Source organism: Orycteropus afer, unplaced genomic scaffold (assembly GCF_000298275.1).
Source record: "Orycteropus afer afer isolate SDZICR_OR568_19922 unplaced genomic scaffold, OryAfe1.0 scaffold00152, whole genome shotgun sequence".
In the NCBI taxonomy this organism is placed as follows: Eukaryota; Metazoa; Chordata; class Mammalia; order Tubulidentata; family Orycteropodidae; genus Orycteropus; species Orycteropus afer.
In genome coordinates, this window is record NW_006921739.1 from 4,783,335 (window position 1) to 4,808,540 (window position 25,206).

General features: G+C 37.4%; 1 protein-coding gene across 1 annotated transcript in view; it reads left to right on the forward strand.

Moving 5' to 3' along the window:
* The window catches only part of HS2ST1 (heparan sulfate 2-O-sulfotransferase 1), a 241,505-nt gene extending 229,084 nt beyond the window's left edge, over positions 1-12,421 (forward strand). The window contains exons 5-7 of the mRNA XM_007946180.2: positions 8,911-9,008; positions 10,545-10,702; positions 12,195-12,421. Of these exons, the coding sequence (XP_007944371.1) occupies positions 8,911-9,008; positions 10,545-10,702; positions 12,195-12,421 (483 nt within the window). The remainder of the gene's footprint in view (positions 1-8,910; positions 9,009-10,544; positions 10,703-12,194) is intronic.
* The last annotated feature ends 12,785 nt before the right edge of the window (positions 12,422-25,206 follow it).

Sequence of the window (25,206 nt, forward strand, 5' to 3'; positions counted from 1 at the left end):
AAAAAAAAAAAAAAAAAATGGCCTAGCAGCACTTATGAAAACACCTCACAGGCAGAGGGAGCATTTGTCAAACAAACATACAAGGCATGTGTTATTTTTGTAAAAATATGGTATGTCAGTTCTTTAATCTAATGGGCTTTATGAAAGTTGGCACCACAGATGTATATGTGGTTGGATGGTACCCAAATGAATGTTATGCTCTGTGGCACCTGACTGTTTCCAAACCTTTTGACTATCTGGCTTAATGTGGACAACTGGATTTTCATATCTGCTTCTGCATTCAGCCCATTCAATATGTTATTTTGATAAAAATGTATGAAGAAAATCTAGCTTCACATAAATGTATTAATAAAAGGGAAGATTTTACTAGTCTTTTCAGATAATTGTGGGTCTTATTCTTCGATAATACATTAAAACTTTCTTAAAAGTTTCATTGTGGAATCTGAAACCATATCAGTGAACTTCTTAAACAATGCTCTATTAAAATCCATTGATCTATTTTATATGTGTTAAAAATTACTCACTAGTTCCAAAGATTACAGCCCCTACCCTAATTTGCTCTTTGTATTTTTTAATTTAAATGAGCTATAGGACATAACATAAATTAAGACCATTTGACTTAGAAATATCTATTAATTTGAAAAAGATAGTAATGAGGTTAGAGGAAATTCATACTTCATGCTGTGTAATCCTAGTGTTGGCTTAAAAAATTACCGTCTCTATAGTCATCAGAAATCTGCAATCCACTGACTGTGATTTGTTTGTGGAACATGAGTTTGTATAATTTTGTCTCACAAAGACATTTGAGAACTTGTTATTTTTTGCATAGGAAGTGTTTTTTATATAAAAAGCACCTCAGGAAAGCAATATAATGTCTTTGTAGTTGGCATGTTTAAAGGTTTGATAAGTTTTCATTGTTCAAAGTTTCAAAACTGTATTTCTGAATATTACTGTTTTTACAATATTTACTATTTTCCAGGCCATTTAGATTCTCATTTTGTAATTTAGACTCAAGTATAATTTGTAGATGTAGTTTTTCACTTTTAGTTGCTGCTTCTTATCTGTCAGAATACTTGTTTTTTATTTGTACTGCTAAGAACTTTGGTAGTCTTGGTACACATCTCAGGTGAGAATCTCATTTTCAAATGCTTCTCATCATGACTCAGAGACCGACTGGTTCACTTTAAATGGTTGTTTCTTTTTTTAGAACATAAGACTTGTCATGAGTCTTCTAAAATTTACATTTCTATCTCAATTTGAGTCTGATTTGTTTTTGAAAATTCTTAATTTAAAAATCATTGAACATGTCAGTCACCAAAAATGGTTGAGCACTGGTACCTGTTCTACTCTTAAAATGTGTCCTTGCTGATCACACTTCATAATTTTAACATAATATTCTTCTGTAGATAGATGTAGAATTTAAATATTTAAAATTTTTTCCATCATTTTCTTTAAAACATCCTAAAAGAATTACTTTGAATTATCATCCTTTCACCATACTTATTCAGTCTGTATGCTAAGCAGATAATTTCAGAAGTTGGACTATATGAAGAGGAACATGGCATCAGGGTTGCAGGAAGACTCACTAACAACTGCAATAGACAGATGACACAGCCTTGCTTGCTGAAAGTGAAGATGACTTTGAAGCACTTACTAATGAAGATCAAGGACTAAAGTCTTGAGTACATTTTACACCTCAACATAAAAAAAAACAAAAATCCTCACAACTAGACCAGTAAGAAACATCATGGTAAATGGAGAAAAGGTTGAAATTGTCAAAGATTTCATTTCACTTGGATCCACAGTCAGCACTCATGGAAGCAGCAGTCAAGAAATCAGATAATCATATTGTACTGGGAAAATCTGCTGCAAAAGACTTCTTTAAAGTATTGAAGAACAAAGATGTCACTTTGAAGACTATGGTGCGCCTAACCCAAGCCATGGTATTGTCATATGCATGTGAAATCTGGGCAGTGAATAAGGAAAACCAAAGAAGAATTGATACTTTTGATTTGTGTTGTAGAAGAATACTGAAAATACCATGCATGGACTGCCAAAAGAGCAAACAAACCTATCCTGGAAAAAGTGCCACTGAATGGCTCTTTTGAAGCAAGAATGGCCAGACTTTGTCTCACCTACTTTGGTCATGTTGTCAGAAGGGACCATTCTGTGGAAAAGGACATCATGCTTGGTAAAGTGGAGGGTCAGAAAAAAAGGGGAAAACCCTCAACAAGATGGATTGATACAGTGGCTGCAACAGTGGGCTCCGGCATAGCGAGGATTGTGAGGATGGTGCAGGACGGGCAGTGTTTAGTTCCGTTGTACGTAGGGTTGCTATGAATCAGAGTCGACTTGATAGCACCCAACAACAGAATTATTTTGAATTATTATCCAAGAATAAGCAATATCAGTCTACATGATAATCTTAGAAAAATGTAAAAGTAAATAAAAAAGAATGGAAATACCCTTATTATTTTCACATATATGTTAGATTTTATCTAGAGGCTAGGGTTTCCATTTTCAGGGTTTCAGTTATTCACTGTATACTAATAACAGTTTTCTATTTAAATCTCCAATCCAGTTTCTTAAGCTCCAGACCCAAGTATCTGATTGTTGTACATTCACACTTGGTTGTCAGTCATGCATGTCGAATTTAACATTCTAAAATTGAATTAATCATTGTCCCATCCCACTCCAAACTTCTTCCTATACCAGTGTTTTCTGTTTTAGTAAAAGGTGCCTAGTGTCCTTGTAGTTGTTCATCTCAAAGTCAGCCTTGACCTGTCTTTCTAGTTTTCTAATTTGGCCATAGGTGGCTCCTTCACCAAAAGAAGGGAAATTGGAAGGATGACCAAGTTTAATGGAGTTGAGGGGAGAGATGATGGGTTCAAACTGGACATGACTTTGAATCATGTATATGTAAGTGGAGGTATCTACTAGAAATTCTATTTGTACCTCAAAAAGTAGGCATGAAGTAAATTATAGATTTGGGAGTCATCAACTATACGTGGGAGTTGAAACCATGAGATTGAATGAAACTACACCTGGAGAATAAATAGAATACGAAAACAGGACTAAGTGAAAAAGAAGAAAAAGAGAGATACAAATAAGAAGCTCTGGGATATGCCATCATTTAAGGAATAGGAAAGAAAGAGGAGCGTACCAAGGACACTGAGATCAGAGAACCCAGAGGCAAACCTGAGGAGTCCTTGAAGTGAATGGGAAAAGAGTTTAATGAAATGAGGATTGAAAGCTGCCATTTAGGTTTGTCAAGGGGGAGATATTCGTGACTTCAGGGAAAGGAGCTTAAGTGGAATCCAAAGGGTTGAGGAGTAGCTGAAACATGAGGAAAATGAGAGTAAGAGGAAAGACTACTCTTGAGAAAAAAGTTTGGCTTGGGAACAAGCAGAAAAGATCAAGGGATGATTTCTTTAAGATGACAGCCACTTGGACATATTCCTATATCTGAAGAAAGAAAGAAGGGGAAGATAAAGAAACTAGAGAAAAATTTGATGGAACAGAGTTTATGAGAAGATGGTGAGAATGATATTCAGAGATAACAATATCACTTCAAAGATGGGGAAAATAAGGGGCTACAAATGAAGGTAAGCTTCTATCCATGCAGGAAATCCAGGGAGCTTACTCCTTCAGCTTCAGTTTCTATATAAAACATGAAGGAAGATCATTCGTTGAAAAGGAAAGTTGAATGTAAATAAAATTGATTATGATTACCATCACTGTACAAGCATCAATTTGTGTTTAATTTTTTTTAATATTCAACTTTAGGAATTAAACATCTAAACTAGTAATCTAAAGGATATTTTGATATTTCATGCTTTATAAAATTCTTTGTACCTAGTTCACAAAGAATTATTCTTTCTAAGCATAGATGGTTGGTTTTTAATTGCAAAGCTGTATGTATCTCATCATTTAAAATTTTTTATTTTTTCTTTGGTGCACTAGCTGGGTTTTATGGGAGAGGAAGAGAATCTGGAGGTTTTATTTACTTATTTCATTTATTCTTTGTTTTTTCTTTGAATTGTAAGAACTTGAAGTTTGTAAAAGAAAAATATTTCAGGTTTCCTATAAATAAAGATAGCAGTAATGTTTGGAAGAAAGCTCATGGGCCCCCACTCCCTTCCACTCTGTACAAAGAAGAGAGGTGGAGGGCAGACAATTTCCTTTTAAGCAGGTGACCCAGAAGTTGCTCACGTTGTTTCTGCCCTCAGCTCTGGCAGACTTAGTCATCTGACCACACCAAATGCAAGAGAGGCTAACACTCTGTTACTGTGGAAGAAGGGAAGAATGGACTTTGGAGGTCACTCTCAGTCTGCCTAAACAGGTTAGGTCTGGCCAGAAATAGATCTTGAGGATTATAGATATTCTTTACTTGAAGTACTAAAGTATTTCAAGAACACGGGAACTAGGACTTGGCTAACTAGAGAATGTGGGTTAAAATAGCCACCCTACATTCTTACTCATTTATTAATTTTAATTCCAATACTGGGCATTTAAATTCTTAAAGCTGACTTCATTGTAGCTCTATGGAAACTTTCAGTACTGCATCCTTTTTTAATATCCTAGTTTCCTGTATTTAAATGAAATCTTTTTTAATGTCTTTGAATCATGCTTGTGTGCATACACACACACACACAAAATGGTGGAAGAGTTCACCTGCCCTCACCTTAGTAATTTATTCCTTTTATCTGTTATTCTAATCAGTAGAGGTATAAGAAGCAGAGCACCTCTTCTGAGCTTCAGAGGCCACGTACTGTGATTTAGAGCCTGTTTGAAATTGGATAGACATGAAATCAGAAACCTTCCAATTTATCATCACTCAGTTTAATGAGCCAAAGATTTCATGAAAATTGGGACATGGAAGAGAGAAATACATAGGTTTTTGGTTACTTTTATTGTATTTTTTATGACCTGTGTACAACTTGGCATAAATGATGATAAAACTGATTTTTAGGAAGTGACTTAGATCAGCAAATCTAAGCCTGACCATCCAGTAAAATTGAGAAATTAATGGCAGTTGACATGGAGTTTTTTGAGTCTTAAGTGTAAGCTGAGGTATTTTTATTTTTAAAATATATGTATACATAATCTGAGATAATTTGGGAGAACTCTAAGGAACTTCATGAAAAAAATTGTTCTGCTTCTGTCTTCATCTCCATTGAAAGTATACCTTTAATGTACATGTAAATCCCAAAAGGTCAGGCTTTCCAGTAGCTATTTCCAAATTGTGCCAACAGTTTGTATAGCACTACCCCGTGTGCTATAGAGGACACAGATGCATACTGTATGTTCCCTTCCTGTAGTTGAGGAGGCAGAATTTAACACATTGTTTAAAAAGTACATGAAGCAAGCTATGCAGCTGAAGATGTATATATAGTTATACTGTACCCAGACTCTGAGAGCTGACTGTTACAAGGCAGTATGTATCTAATTTACAAGAATTCAAAAAAGATAAGGGTGACTTAGGCCAGAATAGTCATTGGAGGGATGTTCTTTGTATAACTAGATTGACAGAAGGCACTTACAGAAGAGGAAAATGAAGTTAGCAAATGTATGCTGGTTTGAGGATTCACAAGACATGCTTAAGAAACTACAAAACAGATTAATCTGGCAAAGATAGAAGTTACACATAGAGAATAGGCTAGACTTGCTTATTGAAGTCAGGCTGTGAAACATTCCTGAAAGCCAGGATAGAGAATTTGGAATTTTTTTAAGGAAGCCATTGAAAGTTTCTGAGTAGGAGATGTTAAATCAAAAAAAAAAAAAAAAAAAAAAAAAAACCAAACCCATTGCCTTTAAGTCGATTCTACCTCATAGCAGCCCTATAGGACAGAATAGAACTATCCCATAGGACCCTAGTATTTCCAAAACTATAAATCTTTATGGAAGCAGACTGCCTCACTTTTTTCCTGCAGAGTAGTTGGTGGGTTCAAACTGCCAATCTTTTAATCAGCAGCCAAATGCTTAACCACTGCATCACCAGAGCTCCTTAGGGGATGTTAGATGTGGCTATTTAGACTACTCTAGTAACTATACTGAGTCAATTAAAAGGAAGGAAGGGAAGGGAGTCCAATTAGGAAGGTATTATACAATTCTAGATATGACATGTTCAGAAAAGGAAAAGATGGATTGGAAAGACTTTACCTCAAGGATGTGAACTGAGGGAAAAGAACAGTGAAGAAATGTTCTGAGATTGAGCCTGTTTTCAAACCAAACCCACTGCTATCAAATAGATTCCGACTCATAGCGACCTTCTAGGGCGGAGTGGTACTCAAGCCCCATAGGGTTTCCAAGGCAGTAAATCTTTACGGAAGTAGGCTGCCTCATCTCTCTCCCCCAGAGCTGCTAGTGGGTTTGAACTGCCAACCTTTTGGTTAGCAGCCAAATGCTTTAACCACTATGCCATTAGAGCTCCTTAGTCTGTTTACAAGGGGCAAGATAATCCCATTGTCAGAAATACTAAATATGAGATGAACCTGAAAATTCAGATGAAAATACAGTTAAGTGTTAGAATTTAAATAAGAAGTAATAGATTTGGGGGTATAGATTTGGAAGTCCTTTCCCTAGAAATTATGAATGAATCCAAGAACACGTCAATAAGTAGGATAAGAAAGATAGTGAACAAAGAGAAGATAGCAGAGATAAGTTTCCATACTTGGTGAAAGGACCAAAGTGTATGTGCCTTAAAAGAGGGTAATGATAGTACACGTGGAAAGGTCCAGAGAATCAACTAAATGTGGTCAAAAGGGAAGTGTTCAAAGAAATAGTAAAGAATGTGTTAGCGGCAGGAAGACCAAGAGATTTTCAGAAAGCAGAGGAAGATCATTGGGGCCAAATTCTATGGATATTGGAGAATAAGAAGAGAACAAAACATTATATTTGACTGTTAGGGAAGGAGAGGGAGAGAGAGACACATTTACTGCATGCCTACTATGTGGTAGATGCTTCTACATTTTCAATTCTGTTCCTCAAAGAAAAATTATGTCCTCTTTTTTTTTTAAATTGTGATTTGGGCAAAAATTTACAGAGCAAATTCATTTTCCATACAGTATACGTTCAGACACATTTTGTTTCATGACACTGACTGCCATTCCCTGCAATGTAACAGCTCTCTTCCTACTTCCTCACCCTTCCCTCCCAAGCACTTTTGACCCCCTGAGATGTCTCCCTGTGCAAACACTGCCCTTCTGTCCTCCCATGATTGATCGCTCCAAGGAGTGTATCTACCTCATGTAAATGTTCACCCCATATGCCTGTCTGTTGTTTGGCTGGAAGCCATAGGAGTGAGTTCAGTTCAGACCTGAAGGGTAATTAGGGGCTATAGTCTTAGGGGTCTCATGAGGCTCTATCAGACCAGCAAAACTGGTCTTTTTCTTATATGATTTTGAGTTTTGTTCCACATTGTTTCCTCACTCTGTCTGGGATCCTATATGAATTCCCCTCTGAGTGCTGAGTTGGGCACCATCTAGTTCTTCTGGTCTCATGGTCATATAAGCTGAGGATCACATAGTCTCCTAGGCCCTTGGACTACTTGTTCCTATGCATTTGGTTTTCTTCATTCTTCTTTGCTCTAGACAGGGAGAGACCTATCTTTGCATCTAGATGGCTGCTTGCAAGCATTTAAGACCCAGCTGCTACTCACCAAAGTAGGATGTGGAACAATGTTTTTGTGTAGTATGTTATGCCAGTTGAGCTTGGTGTCCCCTGTGACCATAGTCCCGAACCCACAGGTACAACTGCTTGCTCCTTCGGTGTAGCTGGTTGTGGCCAAGAAGCCACCACAATCTTTTCCCTTATCAGCTCTATATGTCCTCATTTTTTACTTAAAGAAACTAAAATAAATCTTAAGTTTCAGGACTAAAACCCAAGTCATGAATTTTTTCACTGAATGATGGTGATGGTCATCTGTAAAAGAAATGAATGATTTAATTGTAGATTGCTATTGCCTTTTAGTATTACCAGAATCAAGAGTCATTTGAGTATAGCTCCACCCATAGCTAGATCTAAGGATTTTTTTTTTTTTTTTTTTTGTCCTATTCTCAGAGATTTGTAGCTGAAGGACCTTCTGAGTTGATATGATTTTACAGATTAGAAAAATAAGACCTGGAGGCTTTAAAGATGTGAAACAGAGTAAACCTGGTTCTAGAAACTCAGGCCCCTTGACATGGAACTGGTGCTCTTCCTACTCATTCATACTAGCTCTTTGTACAAATATCGGGTGGTGTTTGTCTCACTGCACCAACCAGAGCTCCCAGGTTTGTTCTCTGGTATCTCTGTGATATATCATCTCAAATAGATAATACGTACTATTCAACTGCCTGTGGCAGTAAGTATTCTATAAAGTGAAGTTGATTACCTCAACAGATCCATAAGCTGTTGAGTATTTTCCTTCTAATTAATCAGCAAGATGCATTTGGAAAGGAGGGTACGTGCAAGTCATAAGTATCTGAGGTCATTTTTGCTTTCTACAATGTTTTTTGTTGTTTGTTTTAATGAGAGATAGAGGAAAGACTTTTAGTCCTGCTTTATATTAAAAAATAATTACAGAGTGTCTCTATGTAGCCTTACTATATTTTTTCTTTCTTTTGGTAAGGGGATAGAAAATGTAAACACATAAATTCAGTATAAGCCAGCTCTTATTTTCAAAAACAAATTATTATCTAGTGTATTTCCCTTCATATAGTAAAAGAATTGTTATGAAAGAAAGTTGTGAGAAAAATCCATGTTAATGTTCCTAGTATCTCAAGTGAGTTGTCTTAATCTGCCTATCCTTTGAATTTACTATCTCCTTCTACCCACTTCCACCCATTTATTTAACAACTAATCACATTAAGATGTTTGATAGCTAAGACTTAGATTGATGGCTCACCTGTGCTGCTTTCTTTTTTCCAGACCTTTGATGAATGTGTAGCTGAGGGTGGCTCAGATTGTGCTCCAGAGAAGCTCTGGCTTCAAATCCCATTCTTCTGTGGCCACAGCTCAGAATGCTGGTAGGGAGATAAAGTTAGCTTCAATTGATAACCTGCTTTATTATCTCTACGGTCTGTATTTAAGAAATGTGAATGTGTTGGTCAAGGGTTTCTGCTGTTAATTGCCATGGAGTCAGCTTTTTGACTTATAGTGACTTTATGTATAATAGAATGAAACATTGCCTGGTCCTGCAGTATAAGAAAATGGGTGAAAGACCAAACTGAAAATCACAACATGTAATTAAGTATTAGGTAGTTTTGTAGTTAAATGTGTTTAGAAAGATTCCTCATAAATACATCTTCCTTAAAACCATAGTCAGAAATTTAAGAAATGCCCTCTGTTTATTATTTGAGATGTGTTATTGAGGCCCTACACTCCTTGGGAAGGAAGGTTGGGCAATCTTCTTCTGTAGTGATACCACCTCAGAAACCCAAGAGGAGTGGCTATGAGTTGGGGCCGACTCAATGGCACAACAACTGAGTAGATGGTATCAGAGTATCATAATAGCATGGGAAGAATTAGAAGCATAGAATGAATTACCTCTCAATTTTAAAGTGTTTCCTTAGAACAGGGATTGGCAAGTTATAACCCAGGAATCAACTCCAGCTTATCATTTGTTTTTATAAATAAAGTTTTATTGGTTCACAACCACAACCATTTGTTTATTTAGTGTTGTTTATGGATGTTTTTTTGTAACAACAGTAGAGTAGTTGATACCAAGATCATGAGGCCTGCAAGGCCTAAAATACATACTCTCTGACTCTTTACAGAAAAAGTTTGCTAGCCCCTGCCTTAGAATAATAAGGGGTTATTTTTTATTCAGCATTATTGAGAAGATTTTAATTGAACTTCTTTAGTATGTTCATAGACTCATACAGCTGGAAGGGACCTTAGAAATAAACTAGTTTGCTCCCTCACTCCCCTCCCTTTTTTTTTTTCCCACAGCTGAGGAAACAAAGGAGGTTGTCACCAGCCCAAGATCACACTGCTACTTAATTGCAGAGCTGGAATTGGGATTAGCTGAAAAGAACCCCAAAATATAGTTTATTTAGGACTAAATCTCTATTAATAGCCATTGACTCACAATGTTAAAAAAAAAAATTCTTATCAGAACCATTTCTTACCTATTTCATATTCTTCAGAAACGTCAAAAATCCAAAGCTCAGTAAAAGCAAAAAAGCTCACAAATTAAGATAAACACTAAGCACAAATTGCATAGACCTTATTAGAGAGCTCTGAAAATAAACAGAGTTTAGTGTAGAGTAGTTTTACATTACACTGCCCTCAGTATAAACTGTGTTCATACTAAGTAAGAGTCCTCTAGTAAAGTCTGTCTCAGCACTGCATAAATAAGCAAGCAAAAACTGGAGACGGTGGCAAAGGAAAGAAACAGTTGTGGTCCCCAAATGACATTAATAAAAAGGGCATTAATTAAGACTTAGGGATGTACATGTGTTTATCTATTTTCTCCATTATATACAATGTCAAAGCCTTGAAAAATGTGTAGCAGATTTCCCAAGCAGGTTTTTAATTCCTTTTTTTTTTTTTGGTTTTAGGAATGTGGGAAGCAGGTGGGCTATGGATCAAGCCAAGTATAACCTAATTAATGAATACTTTCTGGTGGGAGTTACTGAAGAGCTTGAAGATTTTATCATGTTGTTGGAGGCAGCTCTCCCCCGCTTCTTCAGGGGCGCAACAGAGCTCTATCGTACAGGTATATGAATGATAGGGTTTTTTTTAAAGATTTCCTTAACTTTATCTTGTTGTTTATGACTTGAAAAATATGTGTGAATTTAAGTTTCTCCAGGAAAAGGTAAATAACTCAAGAAAGACAGGTATATTGTTTGTCTGAGCTTACCATATTCGTGGTATACTGAAGATGTTCCTTCAGTATTTGTTGAGTGAACATACATGCACTAGGTGAGAATTAGAAGATGTTATAGGAATAGTAGAAAGATACAGACTGCAGAACTAGCCTTATATAAATGTGTGATATTCAGTAATATGGGATGCCAAACACAGGACTGTGCATTTTCACCCTTAGACTTGCTTAAAGCCATTTAGAGTAGAGTTGGAATGGTGAGACTGAGTCTCACTAATAATGAGCAGCATGTAGTAGGTCTGTTGTATTATGTTGTCCTTGTCAGGTGCCGTTGAGTCAGTTCCAACTCATAGCGACCCTGCGTGCAACAGAAAGAAACACAACCCGCTCATACACCATCCTCACAGTCGTCGCTATATTTGAGCCCATTGTTGCAGCCAGTGTGTCAGTGCGTCTCATTGAGGGTGTTCTTTTTCACTGAGCCTCTGCTCTACCAAGCATGATGTCCTTCTCCAGGAGCTAACTGGTCCATCCTGATAACTTGTCCAAAGTACGAAGATGAAGTCTTGCTGTCCTCATTTCTAAGCTTTCTGGCTGTACTTCCTTCAAGACAGATTGGTTAGTTCTCCTAGCAATCCATGGTATATTTAATATCCTTCACCTACACCATAATTCAAAGACATCAGTACTTCTTGCACCCCCCTTAATTATTGTCCAGCTTTCACATGCATATGAGGTGATTGAAAATACCATGGCTTGATTCAGGTGCACCTTAGTGCTCAGGGTGACATCTTTGCTTTTTATACTTAGCACCTCTAGAGGTATGCTTAACCAACCTTGACAGTATTACATATTACAGTATTACTATCTGAAAGTGACTGTGCTGGTCCAATCTAATTCTGATTTTTTTTTTTTTTTGCTGCTTTTTGGTAAGATTCAATAATAGGAATTCCTCTCTGTGTCCTAGCTTCCAATATAAAACTATAGAGAATGTAGATTATGAGATGCTAGTATTAAACTTGTTAGTAGGTGTTTTATCATATTTTTAAAAATAAACTAGTGTTAGAGCACCAAAAGCTTGAGAATACAATGTGGAAGATGACAGCCCACACTTTTACTGAGTGTTGATCCTTTCGTTTCCTATTTGACATCTCAGAAATCTTTAACAGGCTAAGGATTTACATTATAAAGGAATAAATTAAGTTGTAGAGCTCCTTTTTTACCTAAATTACATTATATGACTGCAAGACATGTTATATTACCTGTTCTTCATTGTGTCATATAAACTAAAACCACCTCTTCAAAAAGAAAGGTATTGAACTTTTGTATGTTCTCCAAGAATTAATTACCTTTTCTGTTTTTTTTTTTCCCCTTCGTTAAGTAGGAAAGAAATCTCATCTTAGGAAAACTACAGAGAAGAAACTACCCACTAAACAAACCATTGCAAAACTGCAGCAATCTGACATTTGGAAAATGGAGAACGAGTTCTATGAATTTGCACTAGAGCAATTTCAGTTTATCAGAGCTCATGCTGTTCGAGAAAAAGATGGAGACCTCTACATCCTTGCACAAAATTTTTTCTATGAAAAGATTTATCCCAAAGCGAACTAAATACAAGGTGTGACTATTAGATTCTTGAACTAAATCTTTGACCCGGTCTTCACCTTAGTTCTAAGCTCTACAACCTGGATTGCTTTTAGATGTGTAAGACAATTTGTATTGTCCCAAGTTAGGAAACAGACAATGATGTCAAAGAAATGAATGGATACTGGCTGGTATGTCAGTGTTTTAAGAAGTTTAAGTTTCAGGGTTTATTTTTTTTTCTTATTAAGTTTTGGTAGGAGTTATAACCTCCCACCTGGGAAAAAACCTACACTTCACCTAAAATATAAAAATATAGCAGGTATAATCAAAAGGCTAAGTACAGTATCAGGAAAGTTTCTGATACTATGCTTTTTGATAAAGCATTTTTCAACTAATCATAAGTGAAAGTGAATCCATTTGCTACTTCTACCTTCACCTGGAGGTTTGAGGTACACACCTCTACTGAATAGTGTTAATAACTGTTTGGCAGTGTGTGCTTTGTTTTTGTGAATCATGTCCATGAAATTTATTGGAATGTTCAATCCTGTTTGCTAAGAAATGTTTCTGCTGTAGTTGGGTTTTCCCATATATATGTAGGTTGTTTTAATTTTTTAAAAAATGCTCATTAGTGTTAAAAACCAATTTCAACCATTACTAACACTGTAAAAAGAGAGTCGAAGCAGTATTTCTCATTCCTGTCTTTCCAGTATCTCGGGAAGACACTTCAGAGAATGTTGACATTGCCTCAAGTTTTAGTTAAGACACACTGATCTCAAAAAAATAATTTTAGTATTTGTTTCTCCATGGATTATTTGTAATAGCTGTATCTGAAATACCGGTGACTCCATATTATGACTCCATTAGTGAGCTGTAGTATGGGTAGGGTTTTCCTACATCTTCTGTACTTTTACCTGTAGACTATTTTTACTAAAGTGCTTTATAATGTGTTTTAAAGCATTGCATTTACAGAAAAGGAAAATGCTGTATATATTGCATATTTTATGTATTTGGACCAAAAGATTACAAGTAATTAGACAAAAGTGGTTTTGCACCAGTTTTATTATGTCAAGTAAAACCATCAGACCTACTGTTCTTATATTTCTCATTTAATGTTACTGTTAGACATCACTGAAATGAACTTAAGTAACCTTTCAATTTTGATACACAGTACATTATTCATAATTGGAAGCAGTAGTTATAGTGGAAAGAGTCCTGGACAAGGAGTCAGAAAACTTGATTTCTAGTTCTGGCTCTGCCACTTAGCAGCTGTGTGACCTTGGGCAAGTCACTTAACCTTTCCTTGCCTCAATTTCCTCATCTTGAAATGAGGATAATAATACCTGCTGTACCTACCTCACAGGGGTGTTGTGAGGATTAAATGAGGTGGCGTGTGAAAGCACTTTGAAATCTATGAAGCGCTACATAAATGTAAGGTATTATAGAAACATCCTTACCCTATAGTTTCGTTCCATTCATTTTTTTAGTACAAGAAAGGGTAAAAGTCCACTTATATGCTGGCTGAAAAAAAAAAAAAAAGTTAATCTTGGTATAACTTTGTGTTTGATAACTATCTGCTCAGTGTTTTTCCTGTTTTCAGCAGCTATTGGAATATGAAACACCTGTGAACTCTTAAAGCTTCATGAGCAGCTGCTTGAGGTCAGGAGGGCTCTGTTTGAAATAGACTTCATTATCTGACTGGGGCAGGGGAATCTTTGCTCTCCAAATTTGAAGGATTTTTTGTTTTTATTTTACATTACCATTCAGAAATGGTAGCTATTTTATACCTAGGGCTTCTAAGGTATATTTTACAGAGTTTAATTTCCCTGTGCATTCTTTACCTTCTTCCCCTTGTTGGAGTAACAGATTTTCTAAAAGGATAATCTTTAATATGCTTAGTTTAATAAATATTCCTCAGCAAGACCTCACCAAACTATGTAAACATTTTAGGCAATTTGCCTTAAACGTTATTCACTATGGAAGTGTGGGGAGTGGGAAGCACTAAACAGAAAAAATTTAAAATTTGAAGAAAAACCAAACTATGTTGGCAAAAATAATAATAATAATAATAATTTTAGGACCCCTTTCCTCCAATAACATGAGAATGTTAAGAGAACATGGCCAAGCATAATTTTTTTTATTTGGCTTTCTTTTGCTTTTCTCTCCCCGCCCCCCCACCTTCCATTTCTCTCTTCCTCTCTCTTTTTCTCAATACGTTCATTAACTTTTATAGGTATTTTTTAAACACATATACAAATTATTTCCTTGCCTCAAAGGAAAGTACCACATCAGTGGTATGATGTGTGGGAATTTTTTATGTTTACCTGTTAATGAACCCCACTATGTAGGTTGTTCTTTGAGTACAAGCTAAAATCTTCTAGAGGTGCATTAACTCTTTTAGGTACCTAAGGTAGCACTTAGTACACTAGATCAGGGGTCAATAAGCTTTTTCTGTAAAGGGCCAGAGTAAATATTTTAGCTTTGTGGGCTACATGGTCTCTCTCACAACTATTCAACTCCGCCATGGTTTCACAAAAGCAACCACAGACAGTACATACACGATTGGGCATTGCTGTGTTCTGATATTACTTTATTTACAGAAACAGGTGACATGTCAAACACAGCCCATGGACTTTTTAGTTCACTAACCCCTGCACTAGAGAAATCCTTATTAATGGAGAAATCATTTTTGAATTTGTACTCTACTGGCCTAAAATGAGTTTATATACTTTGAAAAGCTCCTAACGTATCCAAAGAATTAACTTTCTAATTCATGCGGTCCCTCCCACGGATTCATAAACTTTTACGACTTAGATTGCTTCCAGGTGGGCGTGTTTTCTTTCCCAGTTTAAGAGTTCAGTATGGGGGCATGTATTCTGTCATCTTTTAAGATGGGTTATGTCCTTCCTGGAGGCTGAGAAAGGGTGGATTTAATTCCATCGGGTCCAGTACAGTCCTAGGAGTCTGACAAGTGCAGAGTCCTAAAAATACTAACTTTATAATCAATTAAAATAAATAGAACCATTGAGACAATAATGTATTTTTTTAAAGTGGCAAATGTGGTTTTCTTTTTTCAACCTCTGCGCGTTTTCAGTATTTTGATCATAGGGAGATATTTTTTTTATAATACAAAAGTAAATTAACCACTTGGAATTTTACAAGATGTTATGTGTGTGTGTATGTATATATATATCTATATATCTATATATGTTTATTTCCTAAAAGAGGAAAAAGTACTTTTTTGTTTAACTTGTATCAACTCCTGTTTTCTAATTGCTGTGAAATGGCAACTGTTGGTAAATTATTGTGACTGTTTGAAAATGTAATGGGGAGGATATATTTTGATTTTACCCAGCTTTGATCTGTAAAGTATCACTTAAATATATCTGATAGCAACACTTAAACTATTGCATGGGGATTACTTTTCTGTCATCCATATGCATTTGTGCAACTTTGAATACATTAGGTGCTCCTGAATTCCCGACGATAGGATTGAAAGTATTGAAAATCAGAAAACTTAAACTTAGACTTTATAAAATTTTAATTTTCTATTCTTAAAATTCAGTTAATACCTATAATTTGAAATCTGTTGCTCATTCTCATTAGATGTTTTATTGGAAATTCCTAAAATTGTTAGTGCCATCAGTGATTTAAAAACAGTATTTTGATATTGCAAATGATTTGCTCATTGTATTTGCATAGTTAGAAAACAGTTTGTAGACAGTGGTTCTCTTTTTTTTAATAAAATAAAAATTCTAAAAAGCAGTAGAGAATTTAAGTAAACACTGGTTCCCAAATGCATAGCTGGTATTTTAATTTCTATTCAGATTCTACATAGAGAATCGTCTAGCTGGTTTTCCCATTGATCATTCTCAAACACACCTACATGGTCCTAGAGTCCTTGATTTTGAGAAGCACCTAATGTGACTTTTTGTTATGCTTGCCTTTAAGAAGTTTGCCCAGGTGCTTCTGCTTTGATTTGAAAATTTGCTTCTTCATAAATTACTGCTATGTCAGTTGCTGTTAAATTTTTAGCATCCATTTGCCCTGTGCAAAGTTGATGTGTGCTGCCGGCTGAACTGCTGCTCAGACAGCTTTCTGAGGGAAAAAGCTACTCTGTTTCAAACGCACTGCCATTTCAGCTCCTCTGGAGTGGAGCTTCCTTCCTGGAGCAGGGATTTTAGAGATTGAAATAGGTGATCAATTAGATTTATCCTGTAATTTAAGGTCATGCAGCTCTGTGGCCTTTGCAGTACTATTTATAAAATGGACCCTGATGGTAATGATCTCTTTAAAACACATTACTGGCAAGCCCATGATTTAGACACATTGGTGCTGTCTATCTGATTTTAAGGCAGATGTTGTGGCTTCTCTATTGAGAGTTAGGTATGTGAGCATCTCTAAAGCAGTGTTGAATGTAATTTTGAGATACATGGATTGTGTATTTTGATTTTATTTTATAAATACACAGACCCCTAAATAGTGCCTTTTTTCTTAACAATCCGTGTTGGAACATGCTCACTCCTTTCTCTGTTTCTAGTTTCTCTCTTTGCCTCTCTCCCCCACCCATAGTTGATTCATTTATGCAATACTGTTTCCAATTTACAACCATTTTGTCACATCTGTTGGAGAGATAATCACTCCTTTTCCTTAACATTTTGCCAGCTTTCTGTTGTTAAAGTGTTTCAGTTGATTACCTGATGCAAAAGCTGTAAAATAAACACCCAGTGGGAAGGGGAAAAATGGTTTGGTGTCCTGTTTTAATATTTTCTTCTGTAGCCTTCACACTGATGGCCATTATTCTAAGCAGACCGAGTGTTCAGTGTCATCAACTTGACCCTCAGGTATGATGGCCACCAGAAAGGTTTGCACAAACATTGGTCTCTAATAATTTTATACAGCTTGTTTGTGAAGATATTTTATCCTGACTGACATGCCTCTATTGCATTTTGCTTTGTACTTCATCATTGGTATTAAAGTATACTCGGGTTATACAGTTAATTGGAAGAAAAAAAGAAAAATAGGGAGCAGACTGTCTACTTAAGACTAAAAAGAAAATTTGCAAGGAAAAAAAGTTAACCTGATTAACATTTATTGCAGACTTTATATGTCCATAATGTTTCTTTGAGAAAACACATTTCTAATGATGATGTTTTTAAGAATTTTCAAAGGAGAAAATCTCAACTACATAGATTTTCAGTTCCCAAGCACTGACTCATCCTGTTATCTCCATTTTACTAAAGTCACGCTGCTAACAACGGACCTGCATTTGAATTCCAGCCCCTTGTTAGCAGCTTGACTTTAGTAAAATGGAGATAACAGGATTATTGTAAAGGTTGGACACATAGACACTAGGTGCTGGGCCAGGGCAGACTGAACAACCCATAGCTTTTAGTATGCTCTGTTGGGGTATCGGTGTGAAGCTGACCTGTCCTCTGATCCTGAGTAGTGGTTGGGTCACTTGAGAAAACGTATTTTTTATAAATATTTTTGAATGCCATTGAATTTGCTTTTCACTGTTAAGAACTTACTATTTGTTGTTGTTAGTTGCCATTGAGGCTGTTCCAACTCATTGTGACCTCATGTAAAACAGAACGAAACATTGCCTGATTTTGTGCCATCTTTGTGATCATTGGTGTGTTTGAGTGCATTGTTGAGGCTGTTGTGTCAATCCATCTAATTGAGGGTTTCCTTTGGGGGGGGTCTCTTTTACCAACCATAATGTCCTTTTCTAGTGATTGGTTCTTCCTCATGACGTGTGCACAGTAGGCAAGCCAAAGTCTCACCATCCTCACTTCTAAGGAGCATTTTAGTTATATTTCTTCAAAGACTGATTTGTTTGTTCATTTGGCAGTCTATACTATGTTCTTAATACCTGTTATCATTTAAAAAAAAAAAAACCTCACTGCTGTCAAGTCATCTCCGACTCATAGCGACCCCTCCTTGGATTTCTGAGGCGGTATCTCAACGAAAGTAGATTGCACAGTCTTCTTTCCGAGGAGTGGTTGGTGGGTTTGAACAGCTCCTTATTTTAAAATATTTCCCTAGCATAGATAATTCTTGATTCTGATACCTTTTACTCTTTCCAGGTAGAAATCTCCCATGAGAAAAGGAGTTAATGTTCATTGTTTTAAAAGGATGGACTTGACTTTCCCAGATGTTGTCATGTTCATATATTGGCAGTATGGACTGCTAGGTAGTACATGTATGAAACTCGGGATACCTGTCATAAAATGTTTTACACTCTTCCAACAAAAAAGAAACTATCCAGTAAGAGGACACTTACTTTAGAGTTACAAGTTAGCTGATCTTGTTAGAATGCTAGGTTTTTAGGATATCTGAAAAATAAACTTAATATGTGATGACTGTTGCCTAAATTTACATATTTTATTGTTGTGATCATCACAGCTGCTTTTTGAAGCAACAGTTGAACATTCTGAAAAGTATAAAAAGGCAAATCTCAAATCACAGTTGACCTGTTTTCTTTCTCTGAAGGAACCCCAGTTGCCTTAGCTTGACTTCATCCCACCCTGTCTTAACCTTTGTTACCACAGAGTACAGGTAGCACTTTGCAATGAGACAACAAATAACAACACCAACCAAAAATAACTTCAAAATGCAACTTTTCTCCCTTAAGAATAACCAGCTGAGCAAACAAGGAAAATTTCTTTTAAAGTTACGGTTCTCATTGTGGCTTACTATGTTTCTTCTAGTATCTTGGAACTAAGCAGATAAGAAAGCTTAAAAATCTTTCAAGGGCATATTTTAGGTGTAATGGACTGCTAGGGAATATATTTCACAGTTAATACCTGATGAGAGGGAAAACAACAGGAAAAATACAAGAAATTTTTTGGTTTGAAAACAATGACTAGGGATTCATGAAAAGATAATACAGTACCTAAGAGTTGGCTGGTTATGTTTCCTTTCCTTTGGCTTTTTTGGTCCTGTGTTTATTCAAAACCAGATGACTAACTTAGGCCATTGTATCTTTAAAAAAACACTTTTGATACCCTTGCTCTTTACCTTGAAAACTGAGGTTTCAAACTTCACTTGATTTCCATGCCTGTAAGATTCAGTACTTCCCTCCTTCCACTCCCTGCAATTCTTCATCATAAACATACTGCTTCTGGAGATTTTCATAGCTGGGCAACTGAAGTCACCTCTGAAAAGTACAGTAAGGCAGTAAGTGGAAGAAATCTACTATTAGCCATGGAGAGGAGGAGCATTTTGGTGTGGTGGTTAGAACGTGGGCTCTGGAGTGCCACCACTTGTTAGTTACCTGATGGTGGACAATCTCGCGCGCTCTCTCTCTCTCTCTCTCTCTCTCTCTCTCTCACACACACACACTCACCCCAGACTCCATTTTCTCTTATGTAGAATTTTTGTTGTTATCTGCCGTGGAGTCAGACGCAACTTATAGTGACCCCCTCCTTGGGTTTCCCAGGCAGTAGCACTACGGAAGTAGATTGCCCAACCTTCCTTCCAAGGAGTGGCTGGCTGACCATCAGCCTTCTGGTTAGCAGTCAGGTGCCTTAGGCACTACACTACCAGAGCTACCACTTCTATAGAATGTTGTTGTTGTTAAGTGCCGTCGAGTCGTTTCCGACTCATAGCGACCCCATGCACAGCTGAACGAAACACTGCTCGATCCCACGCCAGCCCCACAATCCCTGCCATACTTGAGCCCATCATCGCAGCCACCGTATCAATCCATCTCGTTGAAGGCCTCCCCCTCTTTCGTCGACCCTCCACCCTACCAAGCATGACATCCTTCTCCAGGGAATGGTCCCTTCTGACAACATGACCAAAATAGGTGAGACGAAGTCTGGCCATTCTTGCTTCCAAGGAGCATTCTGGCTGCACTTCCTCCAGGACAGATCTGTTAGTTCTTTTAGCAGTCCATGGTACTTTCAGCATTCTTCGCCAGCACCACAACTCAAAAGCATCAACTCTTCTTCGGTCTTCCTTATTCATTGTCCAGCTCTCACATGCATATGAGGCGATTGGAAATATCATGGCTTGTGTCAGGCGCACCTTAGTCCTCAAGGAGATATCCTTGCTCCTCAGCAAGAATAGGAATAGGAATAACCAAATCCATAGTTCATTTGAGAAGTGAGATATTGGTTGTGTAAAGCTTACTTAGAACTTCCTTCATTCCTATCACATAGTACTTCAGTGCTAGTATTATTTTCTATGATAAATATGAAAGAAAATGATGATTCACCTATTTGGACATGCTGTGTAGAAGTGTGTATTCACGCAATCATTATTTACTGGATCATTAATATGTGTCAGGTTATTTAAAAAAAACAAAAAAGCATTGCTGTCAGTCATCTCATATGAAAGATGAGCAAAAGAAGCCTTGCCTTCATTTGTTGGGAAGAAAGTGAGTAAAGAAGCAACAAAGCGTCCCTTTTCTACCGTACAGGTAAAATTCCTCTCAAACTACTTTTTTGTTACTGTTAAGGATTCGTAACTGCCCCTGGGACTTTTAATTTAATATACTTAATAACTTTGTCTCTTAGTTTTAACCTGATAATAGAGAAAGCATCTTATCTACCCCACGTAAATCAGGTTCTAGAGATGTAATACCCATTAGTATTCTTTAAAATGTAAACGTCTATGTTCACCTATACAAGAGACTCAATTTCAAGATAAATGAATCCTTTTTTCCATTTCTCTAGATACCTAATTGAGTTCATAGATTATAATGACAGGGTTTTACTGTGATGGGATTTTTGAACTTTATACTGTGACATTCAGATGCCATTTTCAATTCTATAATAATTGACTTCCAAAGTCATTTAAGCAATAGGAAATACAAATAAAGCAATATATTTAGACCCAGTAATACACATGGGGGCCAACCACAAAAGTCAACTTAGTCTAAATATTCATGGATTTATCCCTGGCAGTTCAAGAACACCAGCCACTCCTCAGAAGGAAGATTGGGCAATCTACTTCCGTGGTGATACTGCCTCGGAAACCCAAAGAGGGGTTGCTATGAGTTGGATCCGACTCAGTAGTAAAGAGCTCTGGTGGCACAATACCTAAGACATTTGACTACTAACCAGAAGGTTGGTGGTTCAAACCATCAGGTGCTCTGTGGAAGACAGATGGGGCAATCCACTTCCATGAAGATTTACTGCCTTGGAAACCCAGTGGGGGTTGCTATGAGTCAGTCGACTCGATGGCAGTGAGTGAGTGTCATGGTAGAATTCTCCCTTCCATGTGGGAGACCCAGGTTCTGTTCCTCCCCAGTTCACCTAATGCCCGGCTACTCCCATCTGGCAGTGGAGGCTTCCATGTTGCTATGATGCTGAACAGGCTTCAGTGGAACTTCCAGACTAAGATGGAAGAGAGAAAAAAGGCCTGGATATCTACTTCTGAAAATCAGCCAATGGGGATGCCAGATATGGGGGCATATGAAAGATGAACAATAGAGGTATGGTCTCTATTTGTTGGGAAGAGATGAAGTAAAGAAGAAACAAAGCATTGTCCATTGTGCATGGGGTCAGGCAATACTCTGTTTTACATGAGGTTGCCATGATTCAGGGGCTGACTCGTTGACAGCTAACGACAAGTAGGGAAAAATCTGAGGACTGAGTCCTTCCTTCCTGGGGCTTGCTGTGTTTTTTCAGAATCTTGAGTCCCAAGCTAAGTAATTTGGGTTGTAATCTGTGGGTTGTGGGCATTATAAGCAGAGGATAAGTGGTCATATTTGAGTCCTTGAAAGATAAGTGGAGCAGTATAGAGAATGGGCAGTAGGCTGAATGGCTGGGAACAGGAAAACCTGCGAGGAGGCTACTGCTGTTGTCAAAGGAAATAGCAGTAAAGAGGAAGAGAAGTAGAAGGGTCTTGGGGCTAGAAATCTTAGCATTTGGTGACAGGTGAGCAGTAGTAAATGAAGAGGGGAGGCAACGAAATTTGCAAAACTGCATCTACACAGATTTTCAGCACCTCCTGCCTTTATCCCAATTATGCAGTAATTGTTATTTTCCAGGTGCCAAGTATAAAACAGGCTAGTGTTTGTCCAGCGAACCTAGAATCACAGAGACAGACTCCATTACCTTCCATCAAATGTTTGACTCCCTTTATTGTTCATTCAGATTTTATAGCCTAGGTTGTTGTTGTTGTTGTTATGTGCCATCGAGTCGGCCCCGACTCATAGCGACCCCTCCTTGGGTTTCCGAGGCAGTATCACTACGGAAGTAGGATTGCCCAACCTTCCTTCCGAGGAGTGGCTGGTGGGTTTGAACTGCCAGCCTTTTGGTTAGCAGTCAAGTGCTTTAGCCACTATGCTACCATAGCCTAGGTTAGGGTTTGGCAAAGAACCCCCGCAAAGGATTCCCTTAGTGCCCTGTGGTTCAATGATAAAGGCTTCTAGTGAAACACCAATTAACTTCAGCCCCCCTTATCCTGTCACTTCCAAAGCTGTAGCTTAAAAATAAAAGTAAAGCCTGAAAATGTTCCATGTCATCGGCATTGAGAGTGTTTTACAGGGAAATATGAGAAAACAGTTGGGTCAGTTTTCATTTTAGGGCTTCAGTCAAAGATTTGGGCAACTAGATTACAAGAGCTTGTCAGTCTGTATCAGTGAAGGTGGAAAAGGATCAGGGTGGGCTCTAAGTAGGATACAGCTCTGCACAGGTGGTGGTCCTAGATACACTCCACAAAATAGGCAACATAATGATTAAGAGAAAGTATTTTGAACCACAAGAAGGTTGAGAATTTCCTCTCCCTGAGTAGTCCACTAGACTCAGCCATCCTTTAAAGAACTGGGAGTCAGGCAGATCAAGCCTGCTTGTGATTTACTATGTCTGCCTCCCTTCCTTTCCTTTTTAAATTACTGTCAAATATACTGACATTTAAACTCTCCTGATTTGTGATTTTTTTTTTTTTTTTAAGATTCTAAGTACCAAATTAAAGTGTTAACATACATCTAATTGAATGTAAAAAACAGGCAAAGGGGTAGGCCAATGGTCCCCAAATGATCTGGCTTCTGAACTTTAGTTTTCGTTCACAGTTATGGACCAATACAATCTAAACCAGGGTGTCTAATGCAGCATCTCCAGAGATTTATTTAAAGTGTTTGTGGCAATAACATTTCATTTATATCTGCTTTACTGATTCTAGGTGCCCCCTTGACACCAACTAGGTTGGGTTATAAATATAAAAACAGTACAGAGTTTTCAGAGCCTTAAGTATTAGAAACTGTTGAATGTTTTAAGCATCTCTCAAAACTAACCAGCTGAAATAGACCTTCTCTGAGAAACTGAGCTCACCAGGAATTCCATTTGAAGTTGGCAGAACCTTTCTGAAAATGGTTGACAGAAACCAGTGACATTTTATAAAACCAAGAGTAACAGATACTTTTTTCTTTAAAGGTAATTTAAAATTCTCCAGAGGATTAGTAATTAGGTCTGTTGGCATAGTGATGTTATCTAATCAGACTTTCATGCCCAACAATGAAAATGTAGGATGTTAATTCATATGTGTTTTTTAAAGAAGACTGTGGACTTATAAACCCTTTCTCTTTTCTTCCATTCTTGCTCAGTTTCTCTCTTGTCTTTGTCTCATGTGGGAACTCTTCAAATAAAACCTTGGACAAGAGCAGTCTTTAAAAAGTGGGCCAGTTATACTTTGCTTCTCTATTTCTACCATGCTAATGGCTCCCTACTTGATCATTTAAACACTGATCCAAATCCAGATGGAATTAGATGCCCCTTCCTGCTGTGCTCATGCAGTCAGACAGTCTGTAATGTTTGATACGTATCTTCTGAGAGGACAAGATGAGATTAGATTGGTCTCTCTGGGAGCCACACTATTCATTTTGTAAGAAAGTTATACTGGAGGCCTGAGGACTGCCAAGAGCAAAGTGGAAACATCCCAGTCTTTTCCTCTTATCAAAATCCGCAGTAGGTTCCACATTAAGCAGTAGAGCACTCTATGGTAAAAGGATTTGAATAATGAATTGGATCAGAAGCCAAGGAGGAGGTGCATGCCACCCACGACTGGCATACAAATCTCATGGTGTAACTTTATTACCATTTTTTCTTTTAATGTACGGTATACTGAAATCTCTGGCATGGTGTCAGTGTGTGTGTATGTTTGTTTTAATTATTTAATATTTACTGAGCCCCTACTATGCACTGAGTATTGCACTACAGACCTTTTGTCAGCTTTAACCCTTAACAATAATCCTCATATTTAATCCTTTAAATCGTATAGAACTTTGTACTTTACAGGGCACTTTCACATTTATCATCTCATTTGATTCTCAGAATTCTAGAAAGTGGATATCATTGTCCTGTCCCCCTGTTACAATTGAGAACACACACAGCAATAAGCAGAACATAGGCTAACTCAGCCCTCATGCTTCCAAGTTCACCAAGCCCTGATGCCCATTCAGATGCCCACTCAGCTTTGTGCTGTCTCTCAAAGTAAGAAGATGCTTTTTTTTTTTTTTTTTTCCCCCACAGATTATGAGGTTTATTAGGGAAGCACCACAGGCTACAATTCAAGTTCATGGAAAATGCTCAGTCTCTCTCCCAGCCCACTGTCCCTCAGGCAACAGTCTCTCACAGTCTCTTTCCCAGCAGTGCTGGTCCCTCGGTGTCTCACTCAGCAATGTGTGTTTCTTGCGTCTCTTTCCCAGCAACGTGTGTCTCAGGAGCCTGTGTCTCTTTCAGCAGCACGTCTTCCTCAACCAGCAGTCAGAGAGAGTTCTGCCTCTAGGAGGCCTCCTTTTGAGCCCGGCAGGGTGGTCAAACTAGCCAATCATAGCATCAGAATTCTAAGCACCTGAGAGAGAG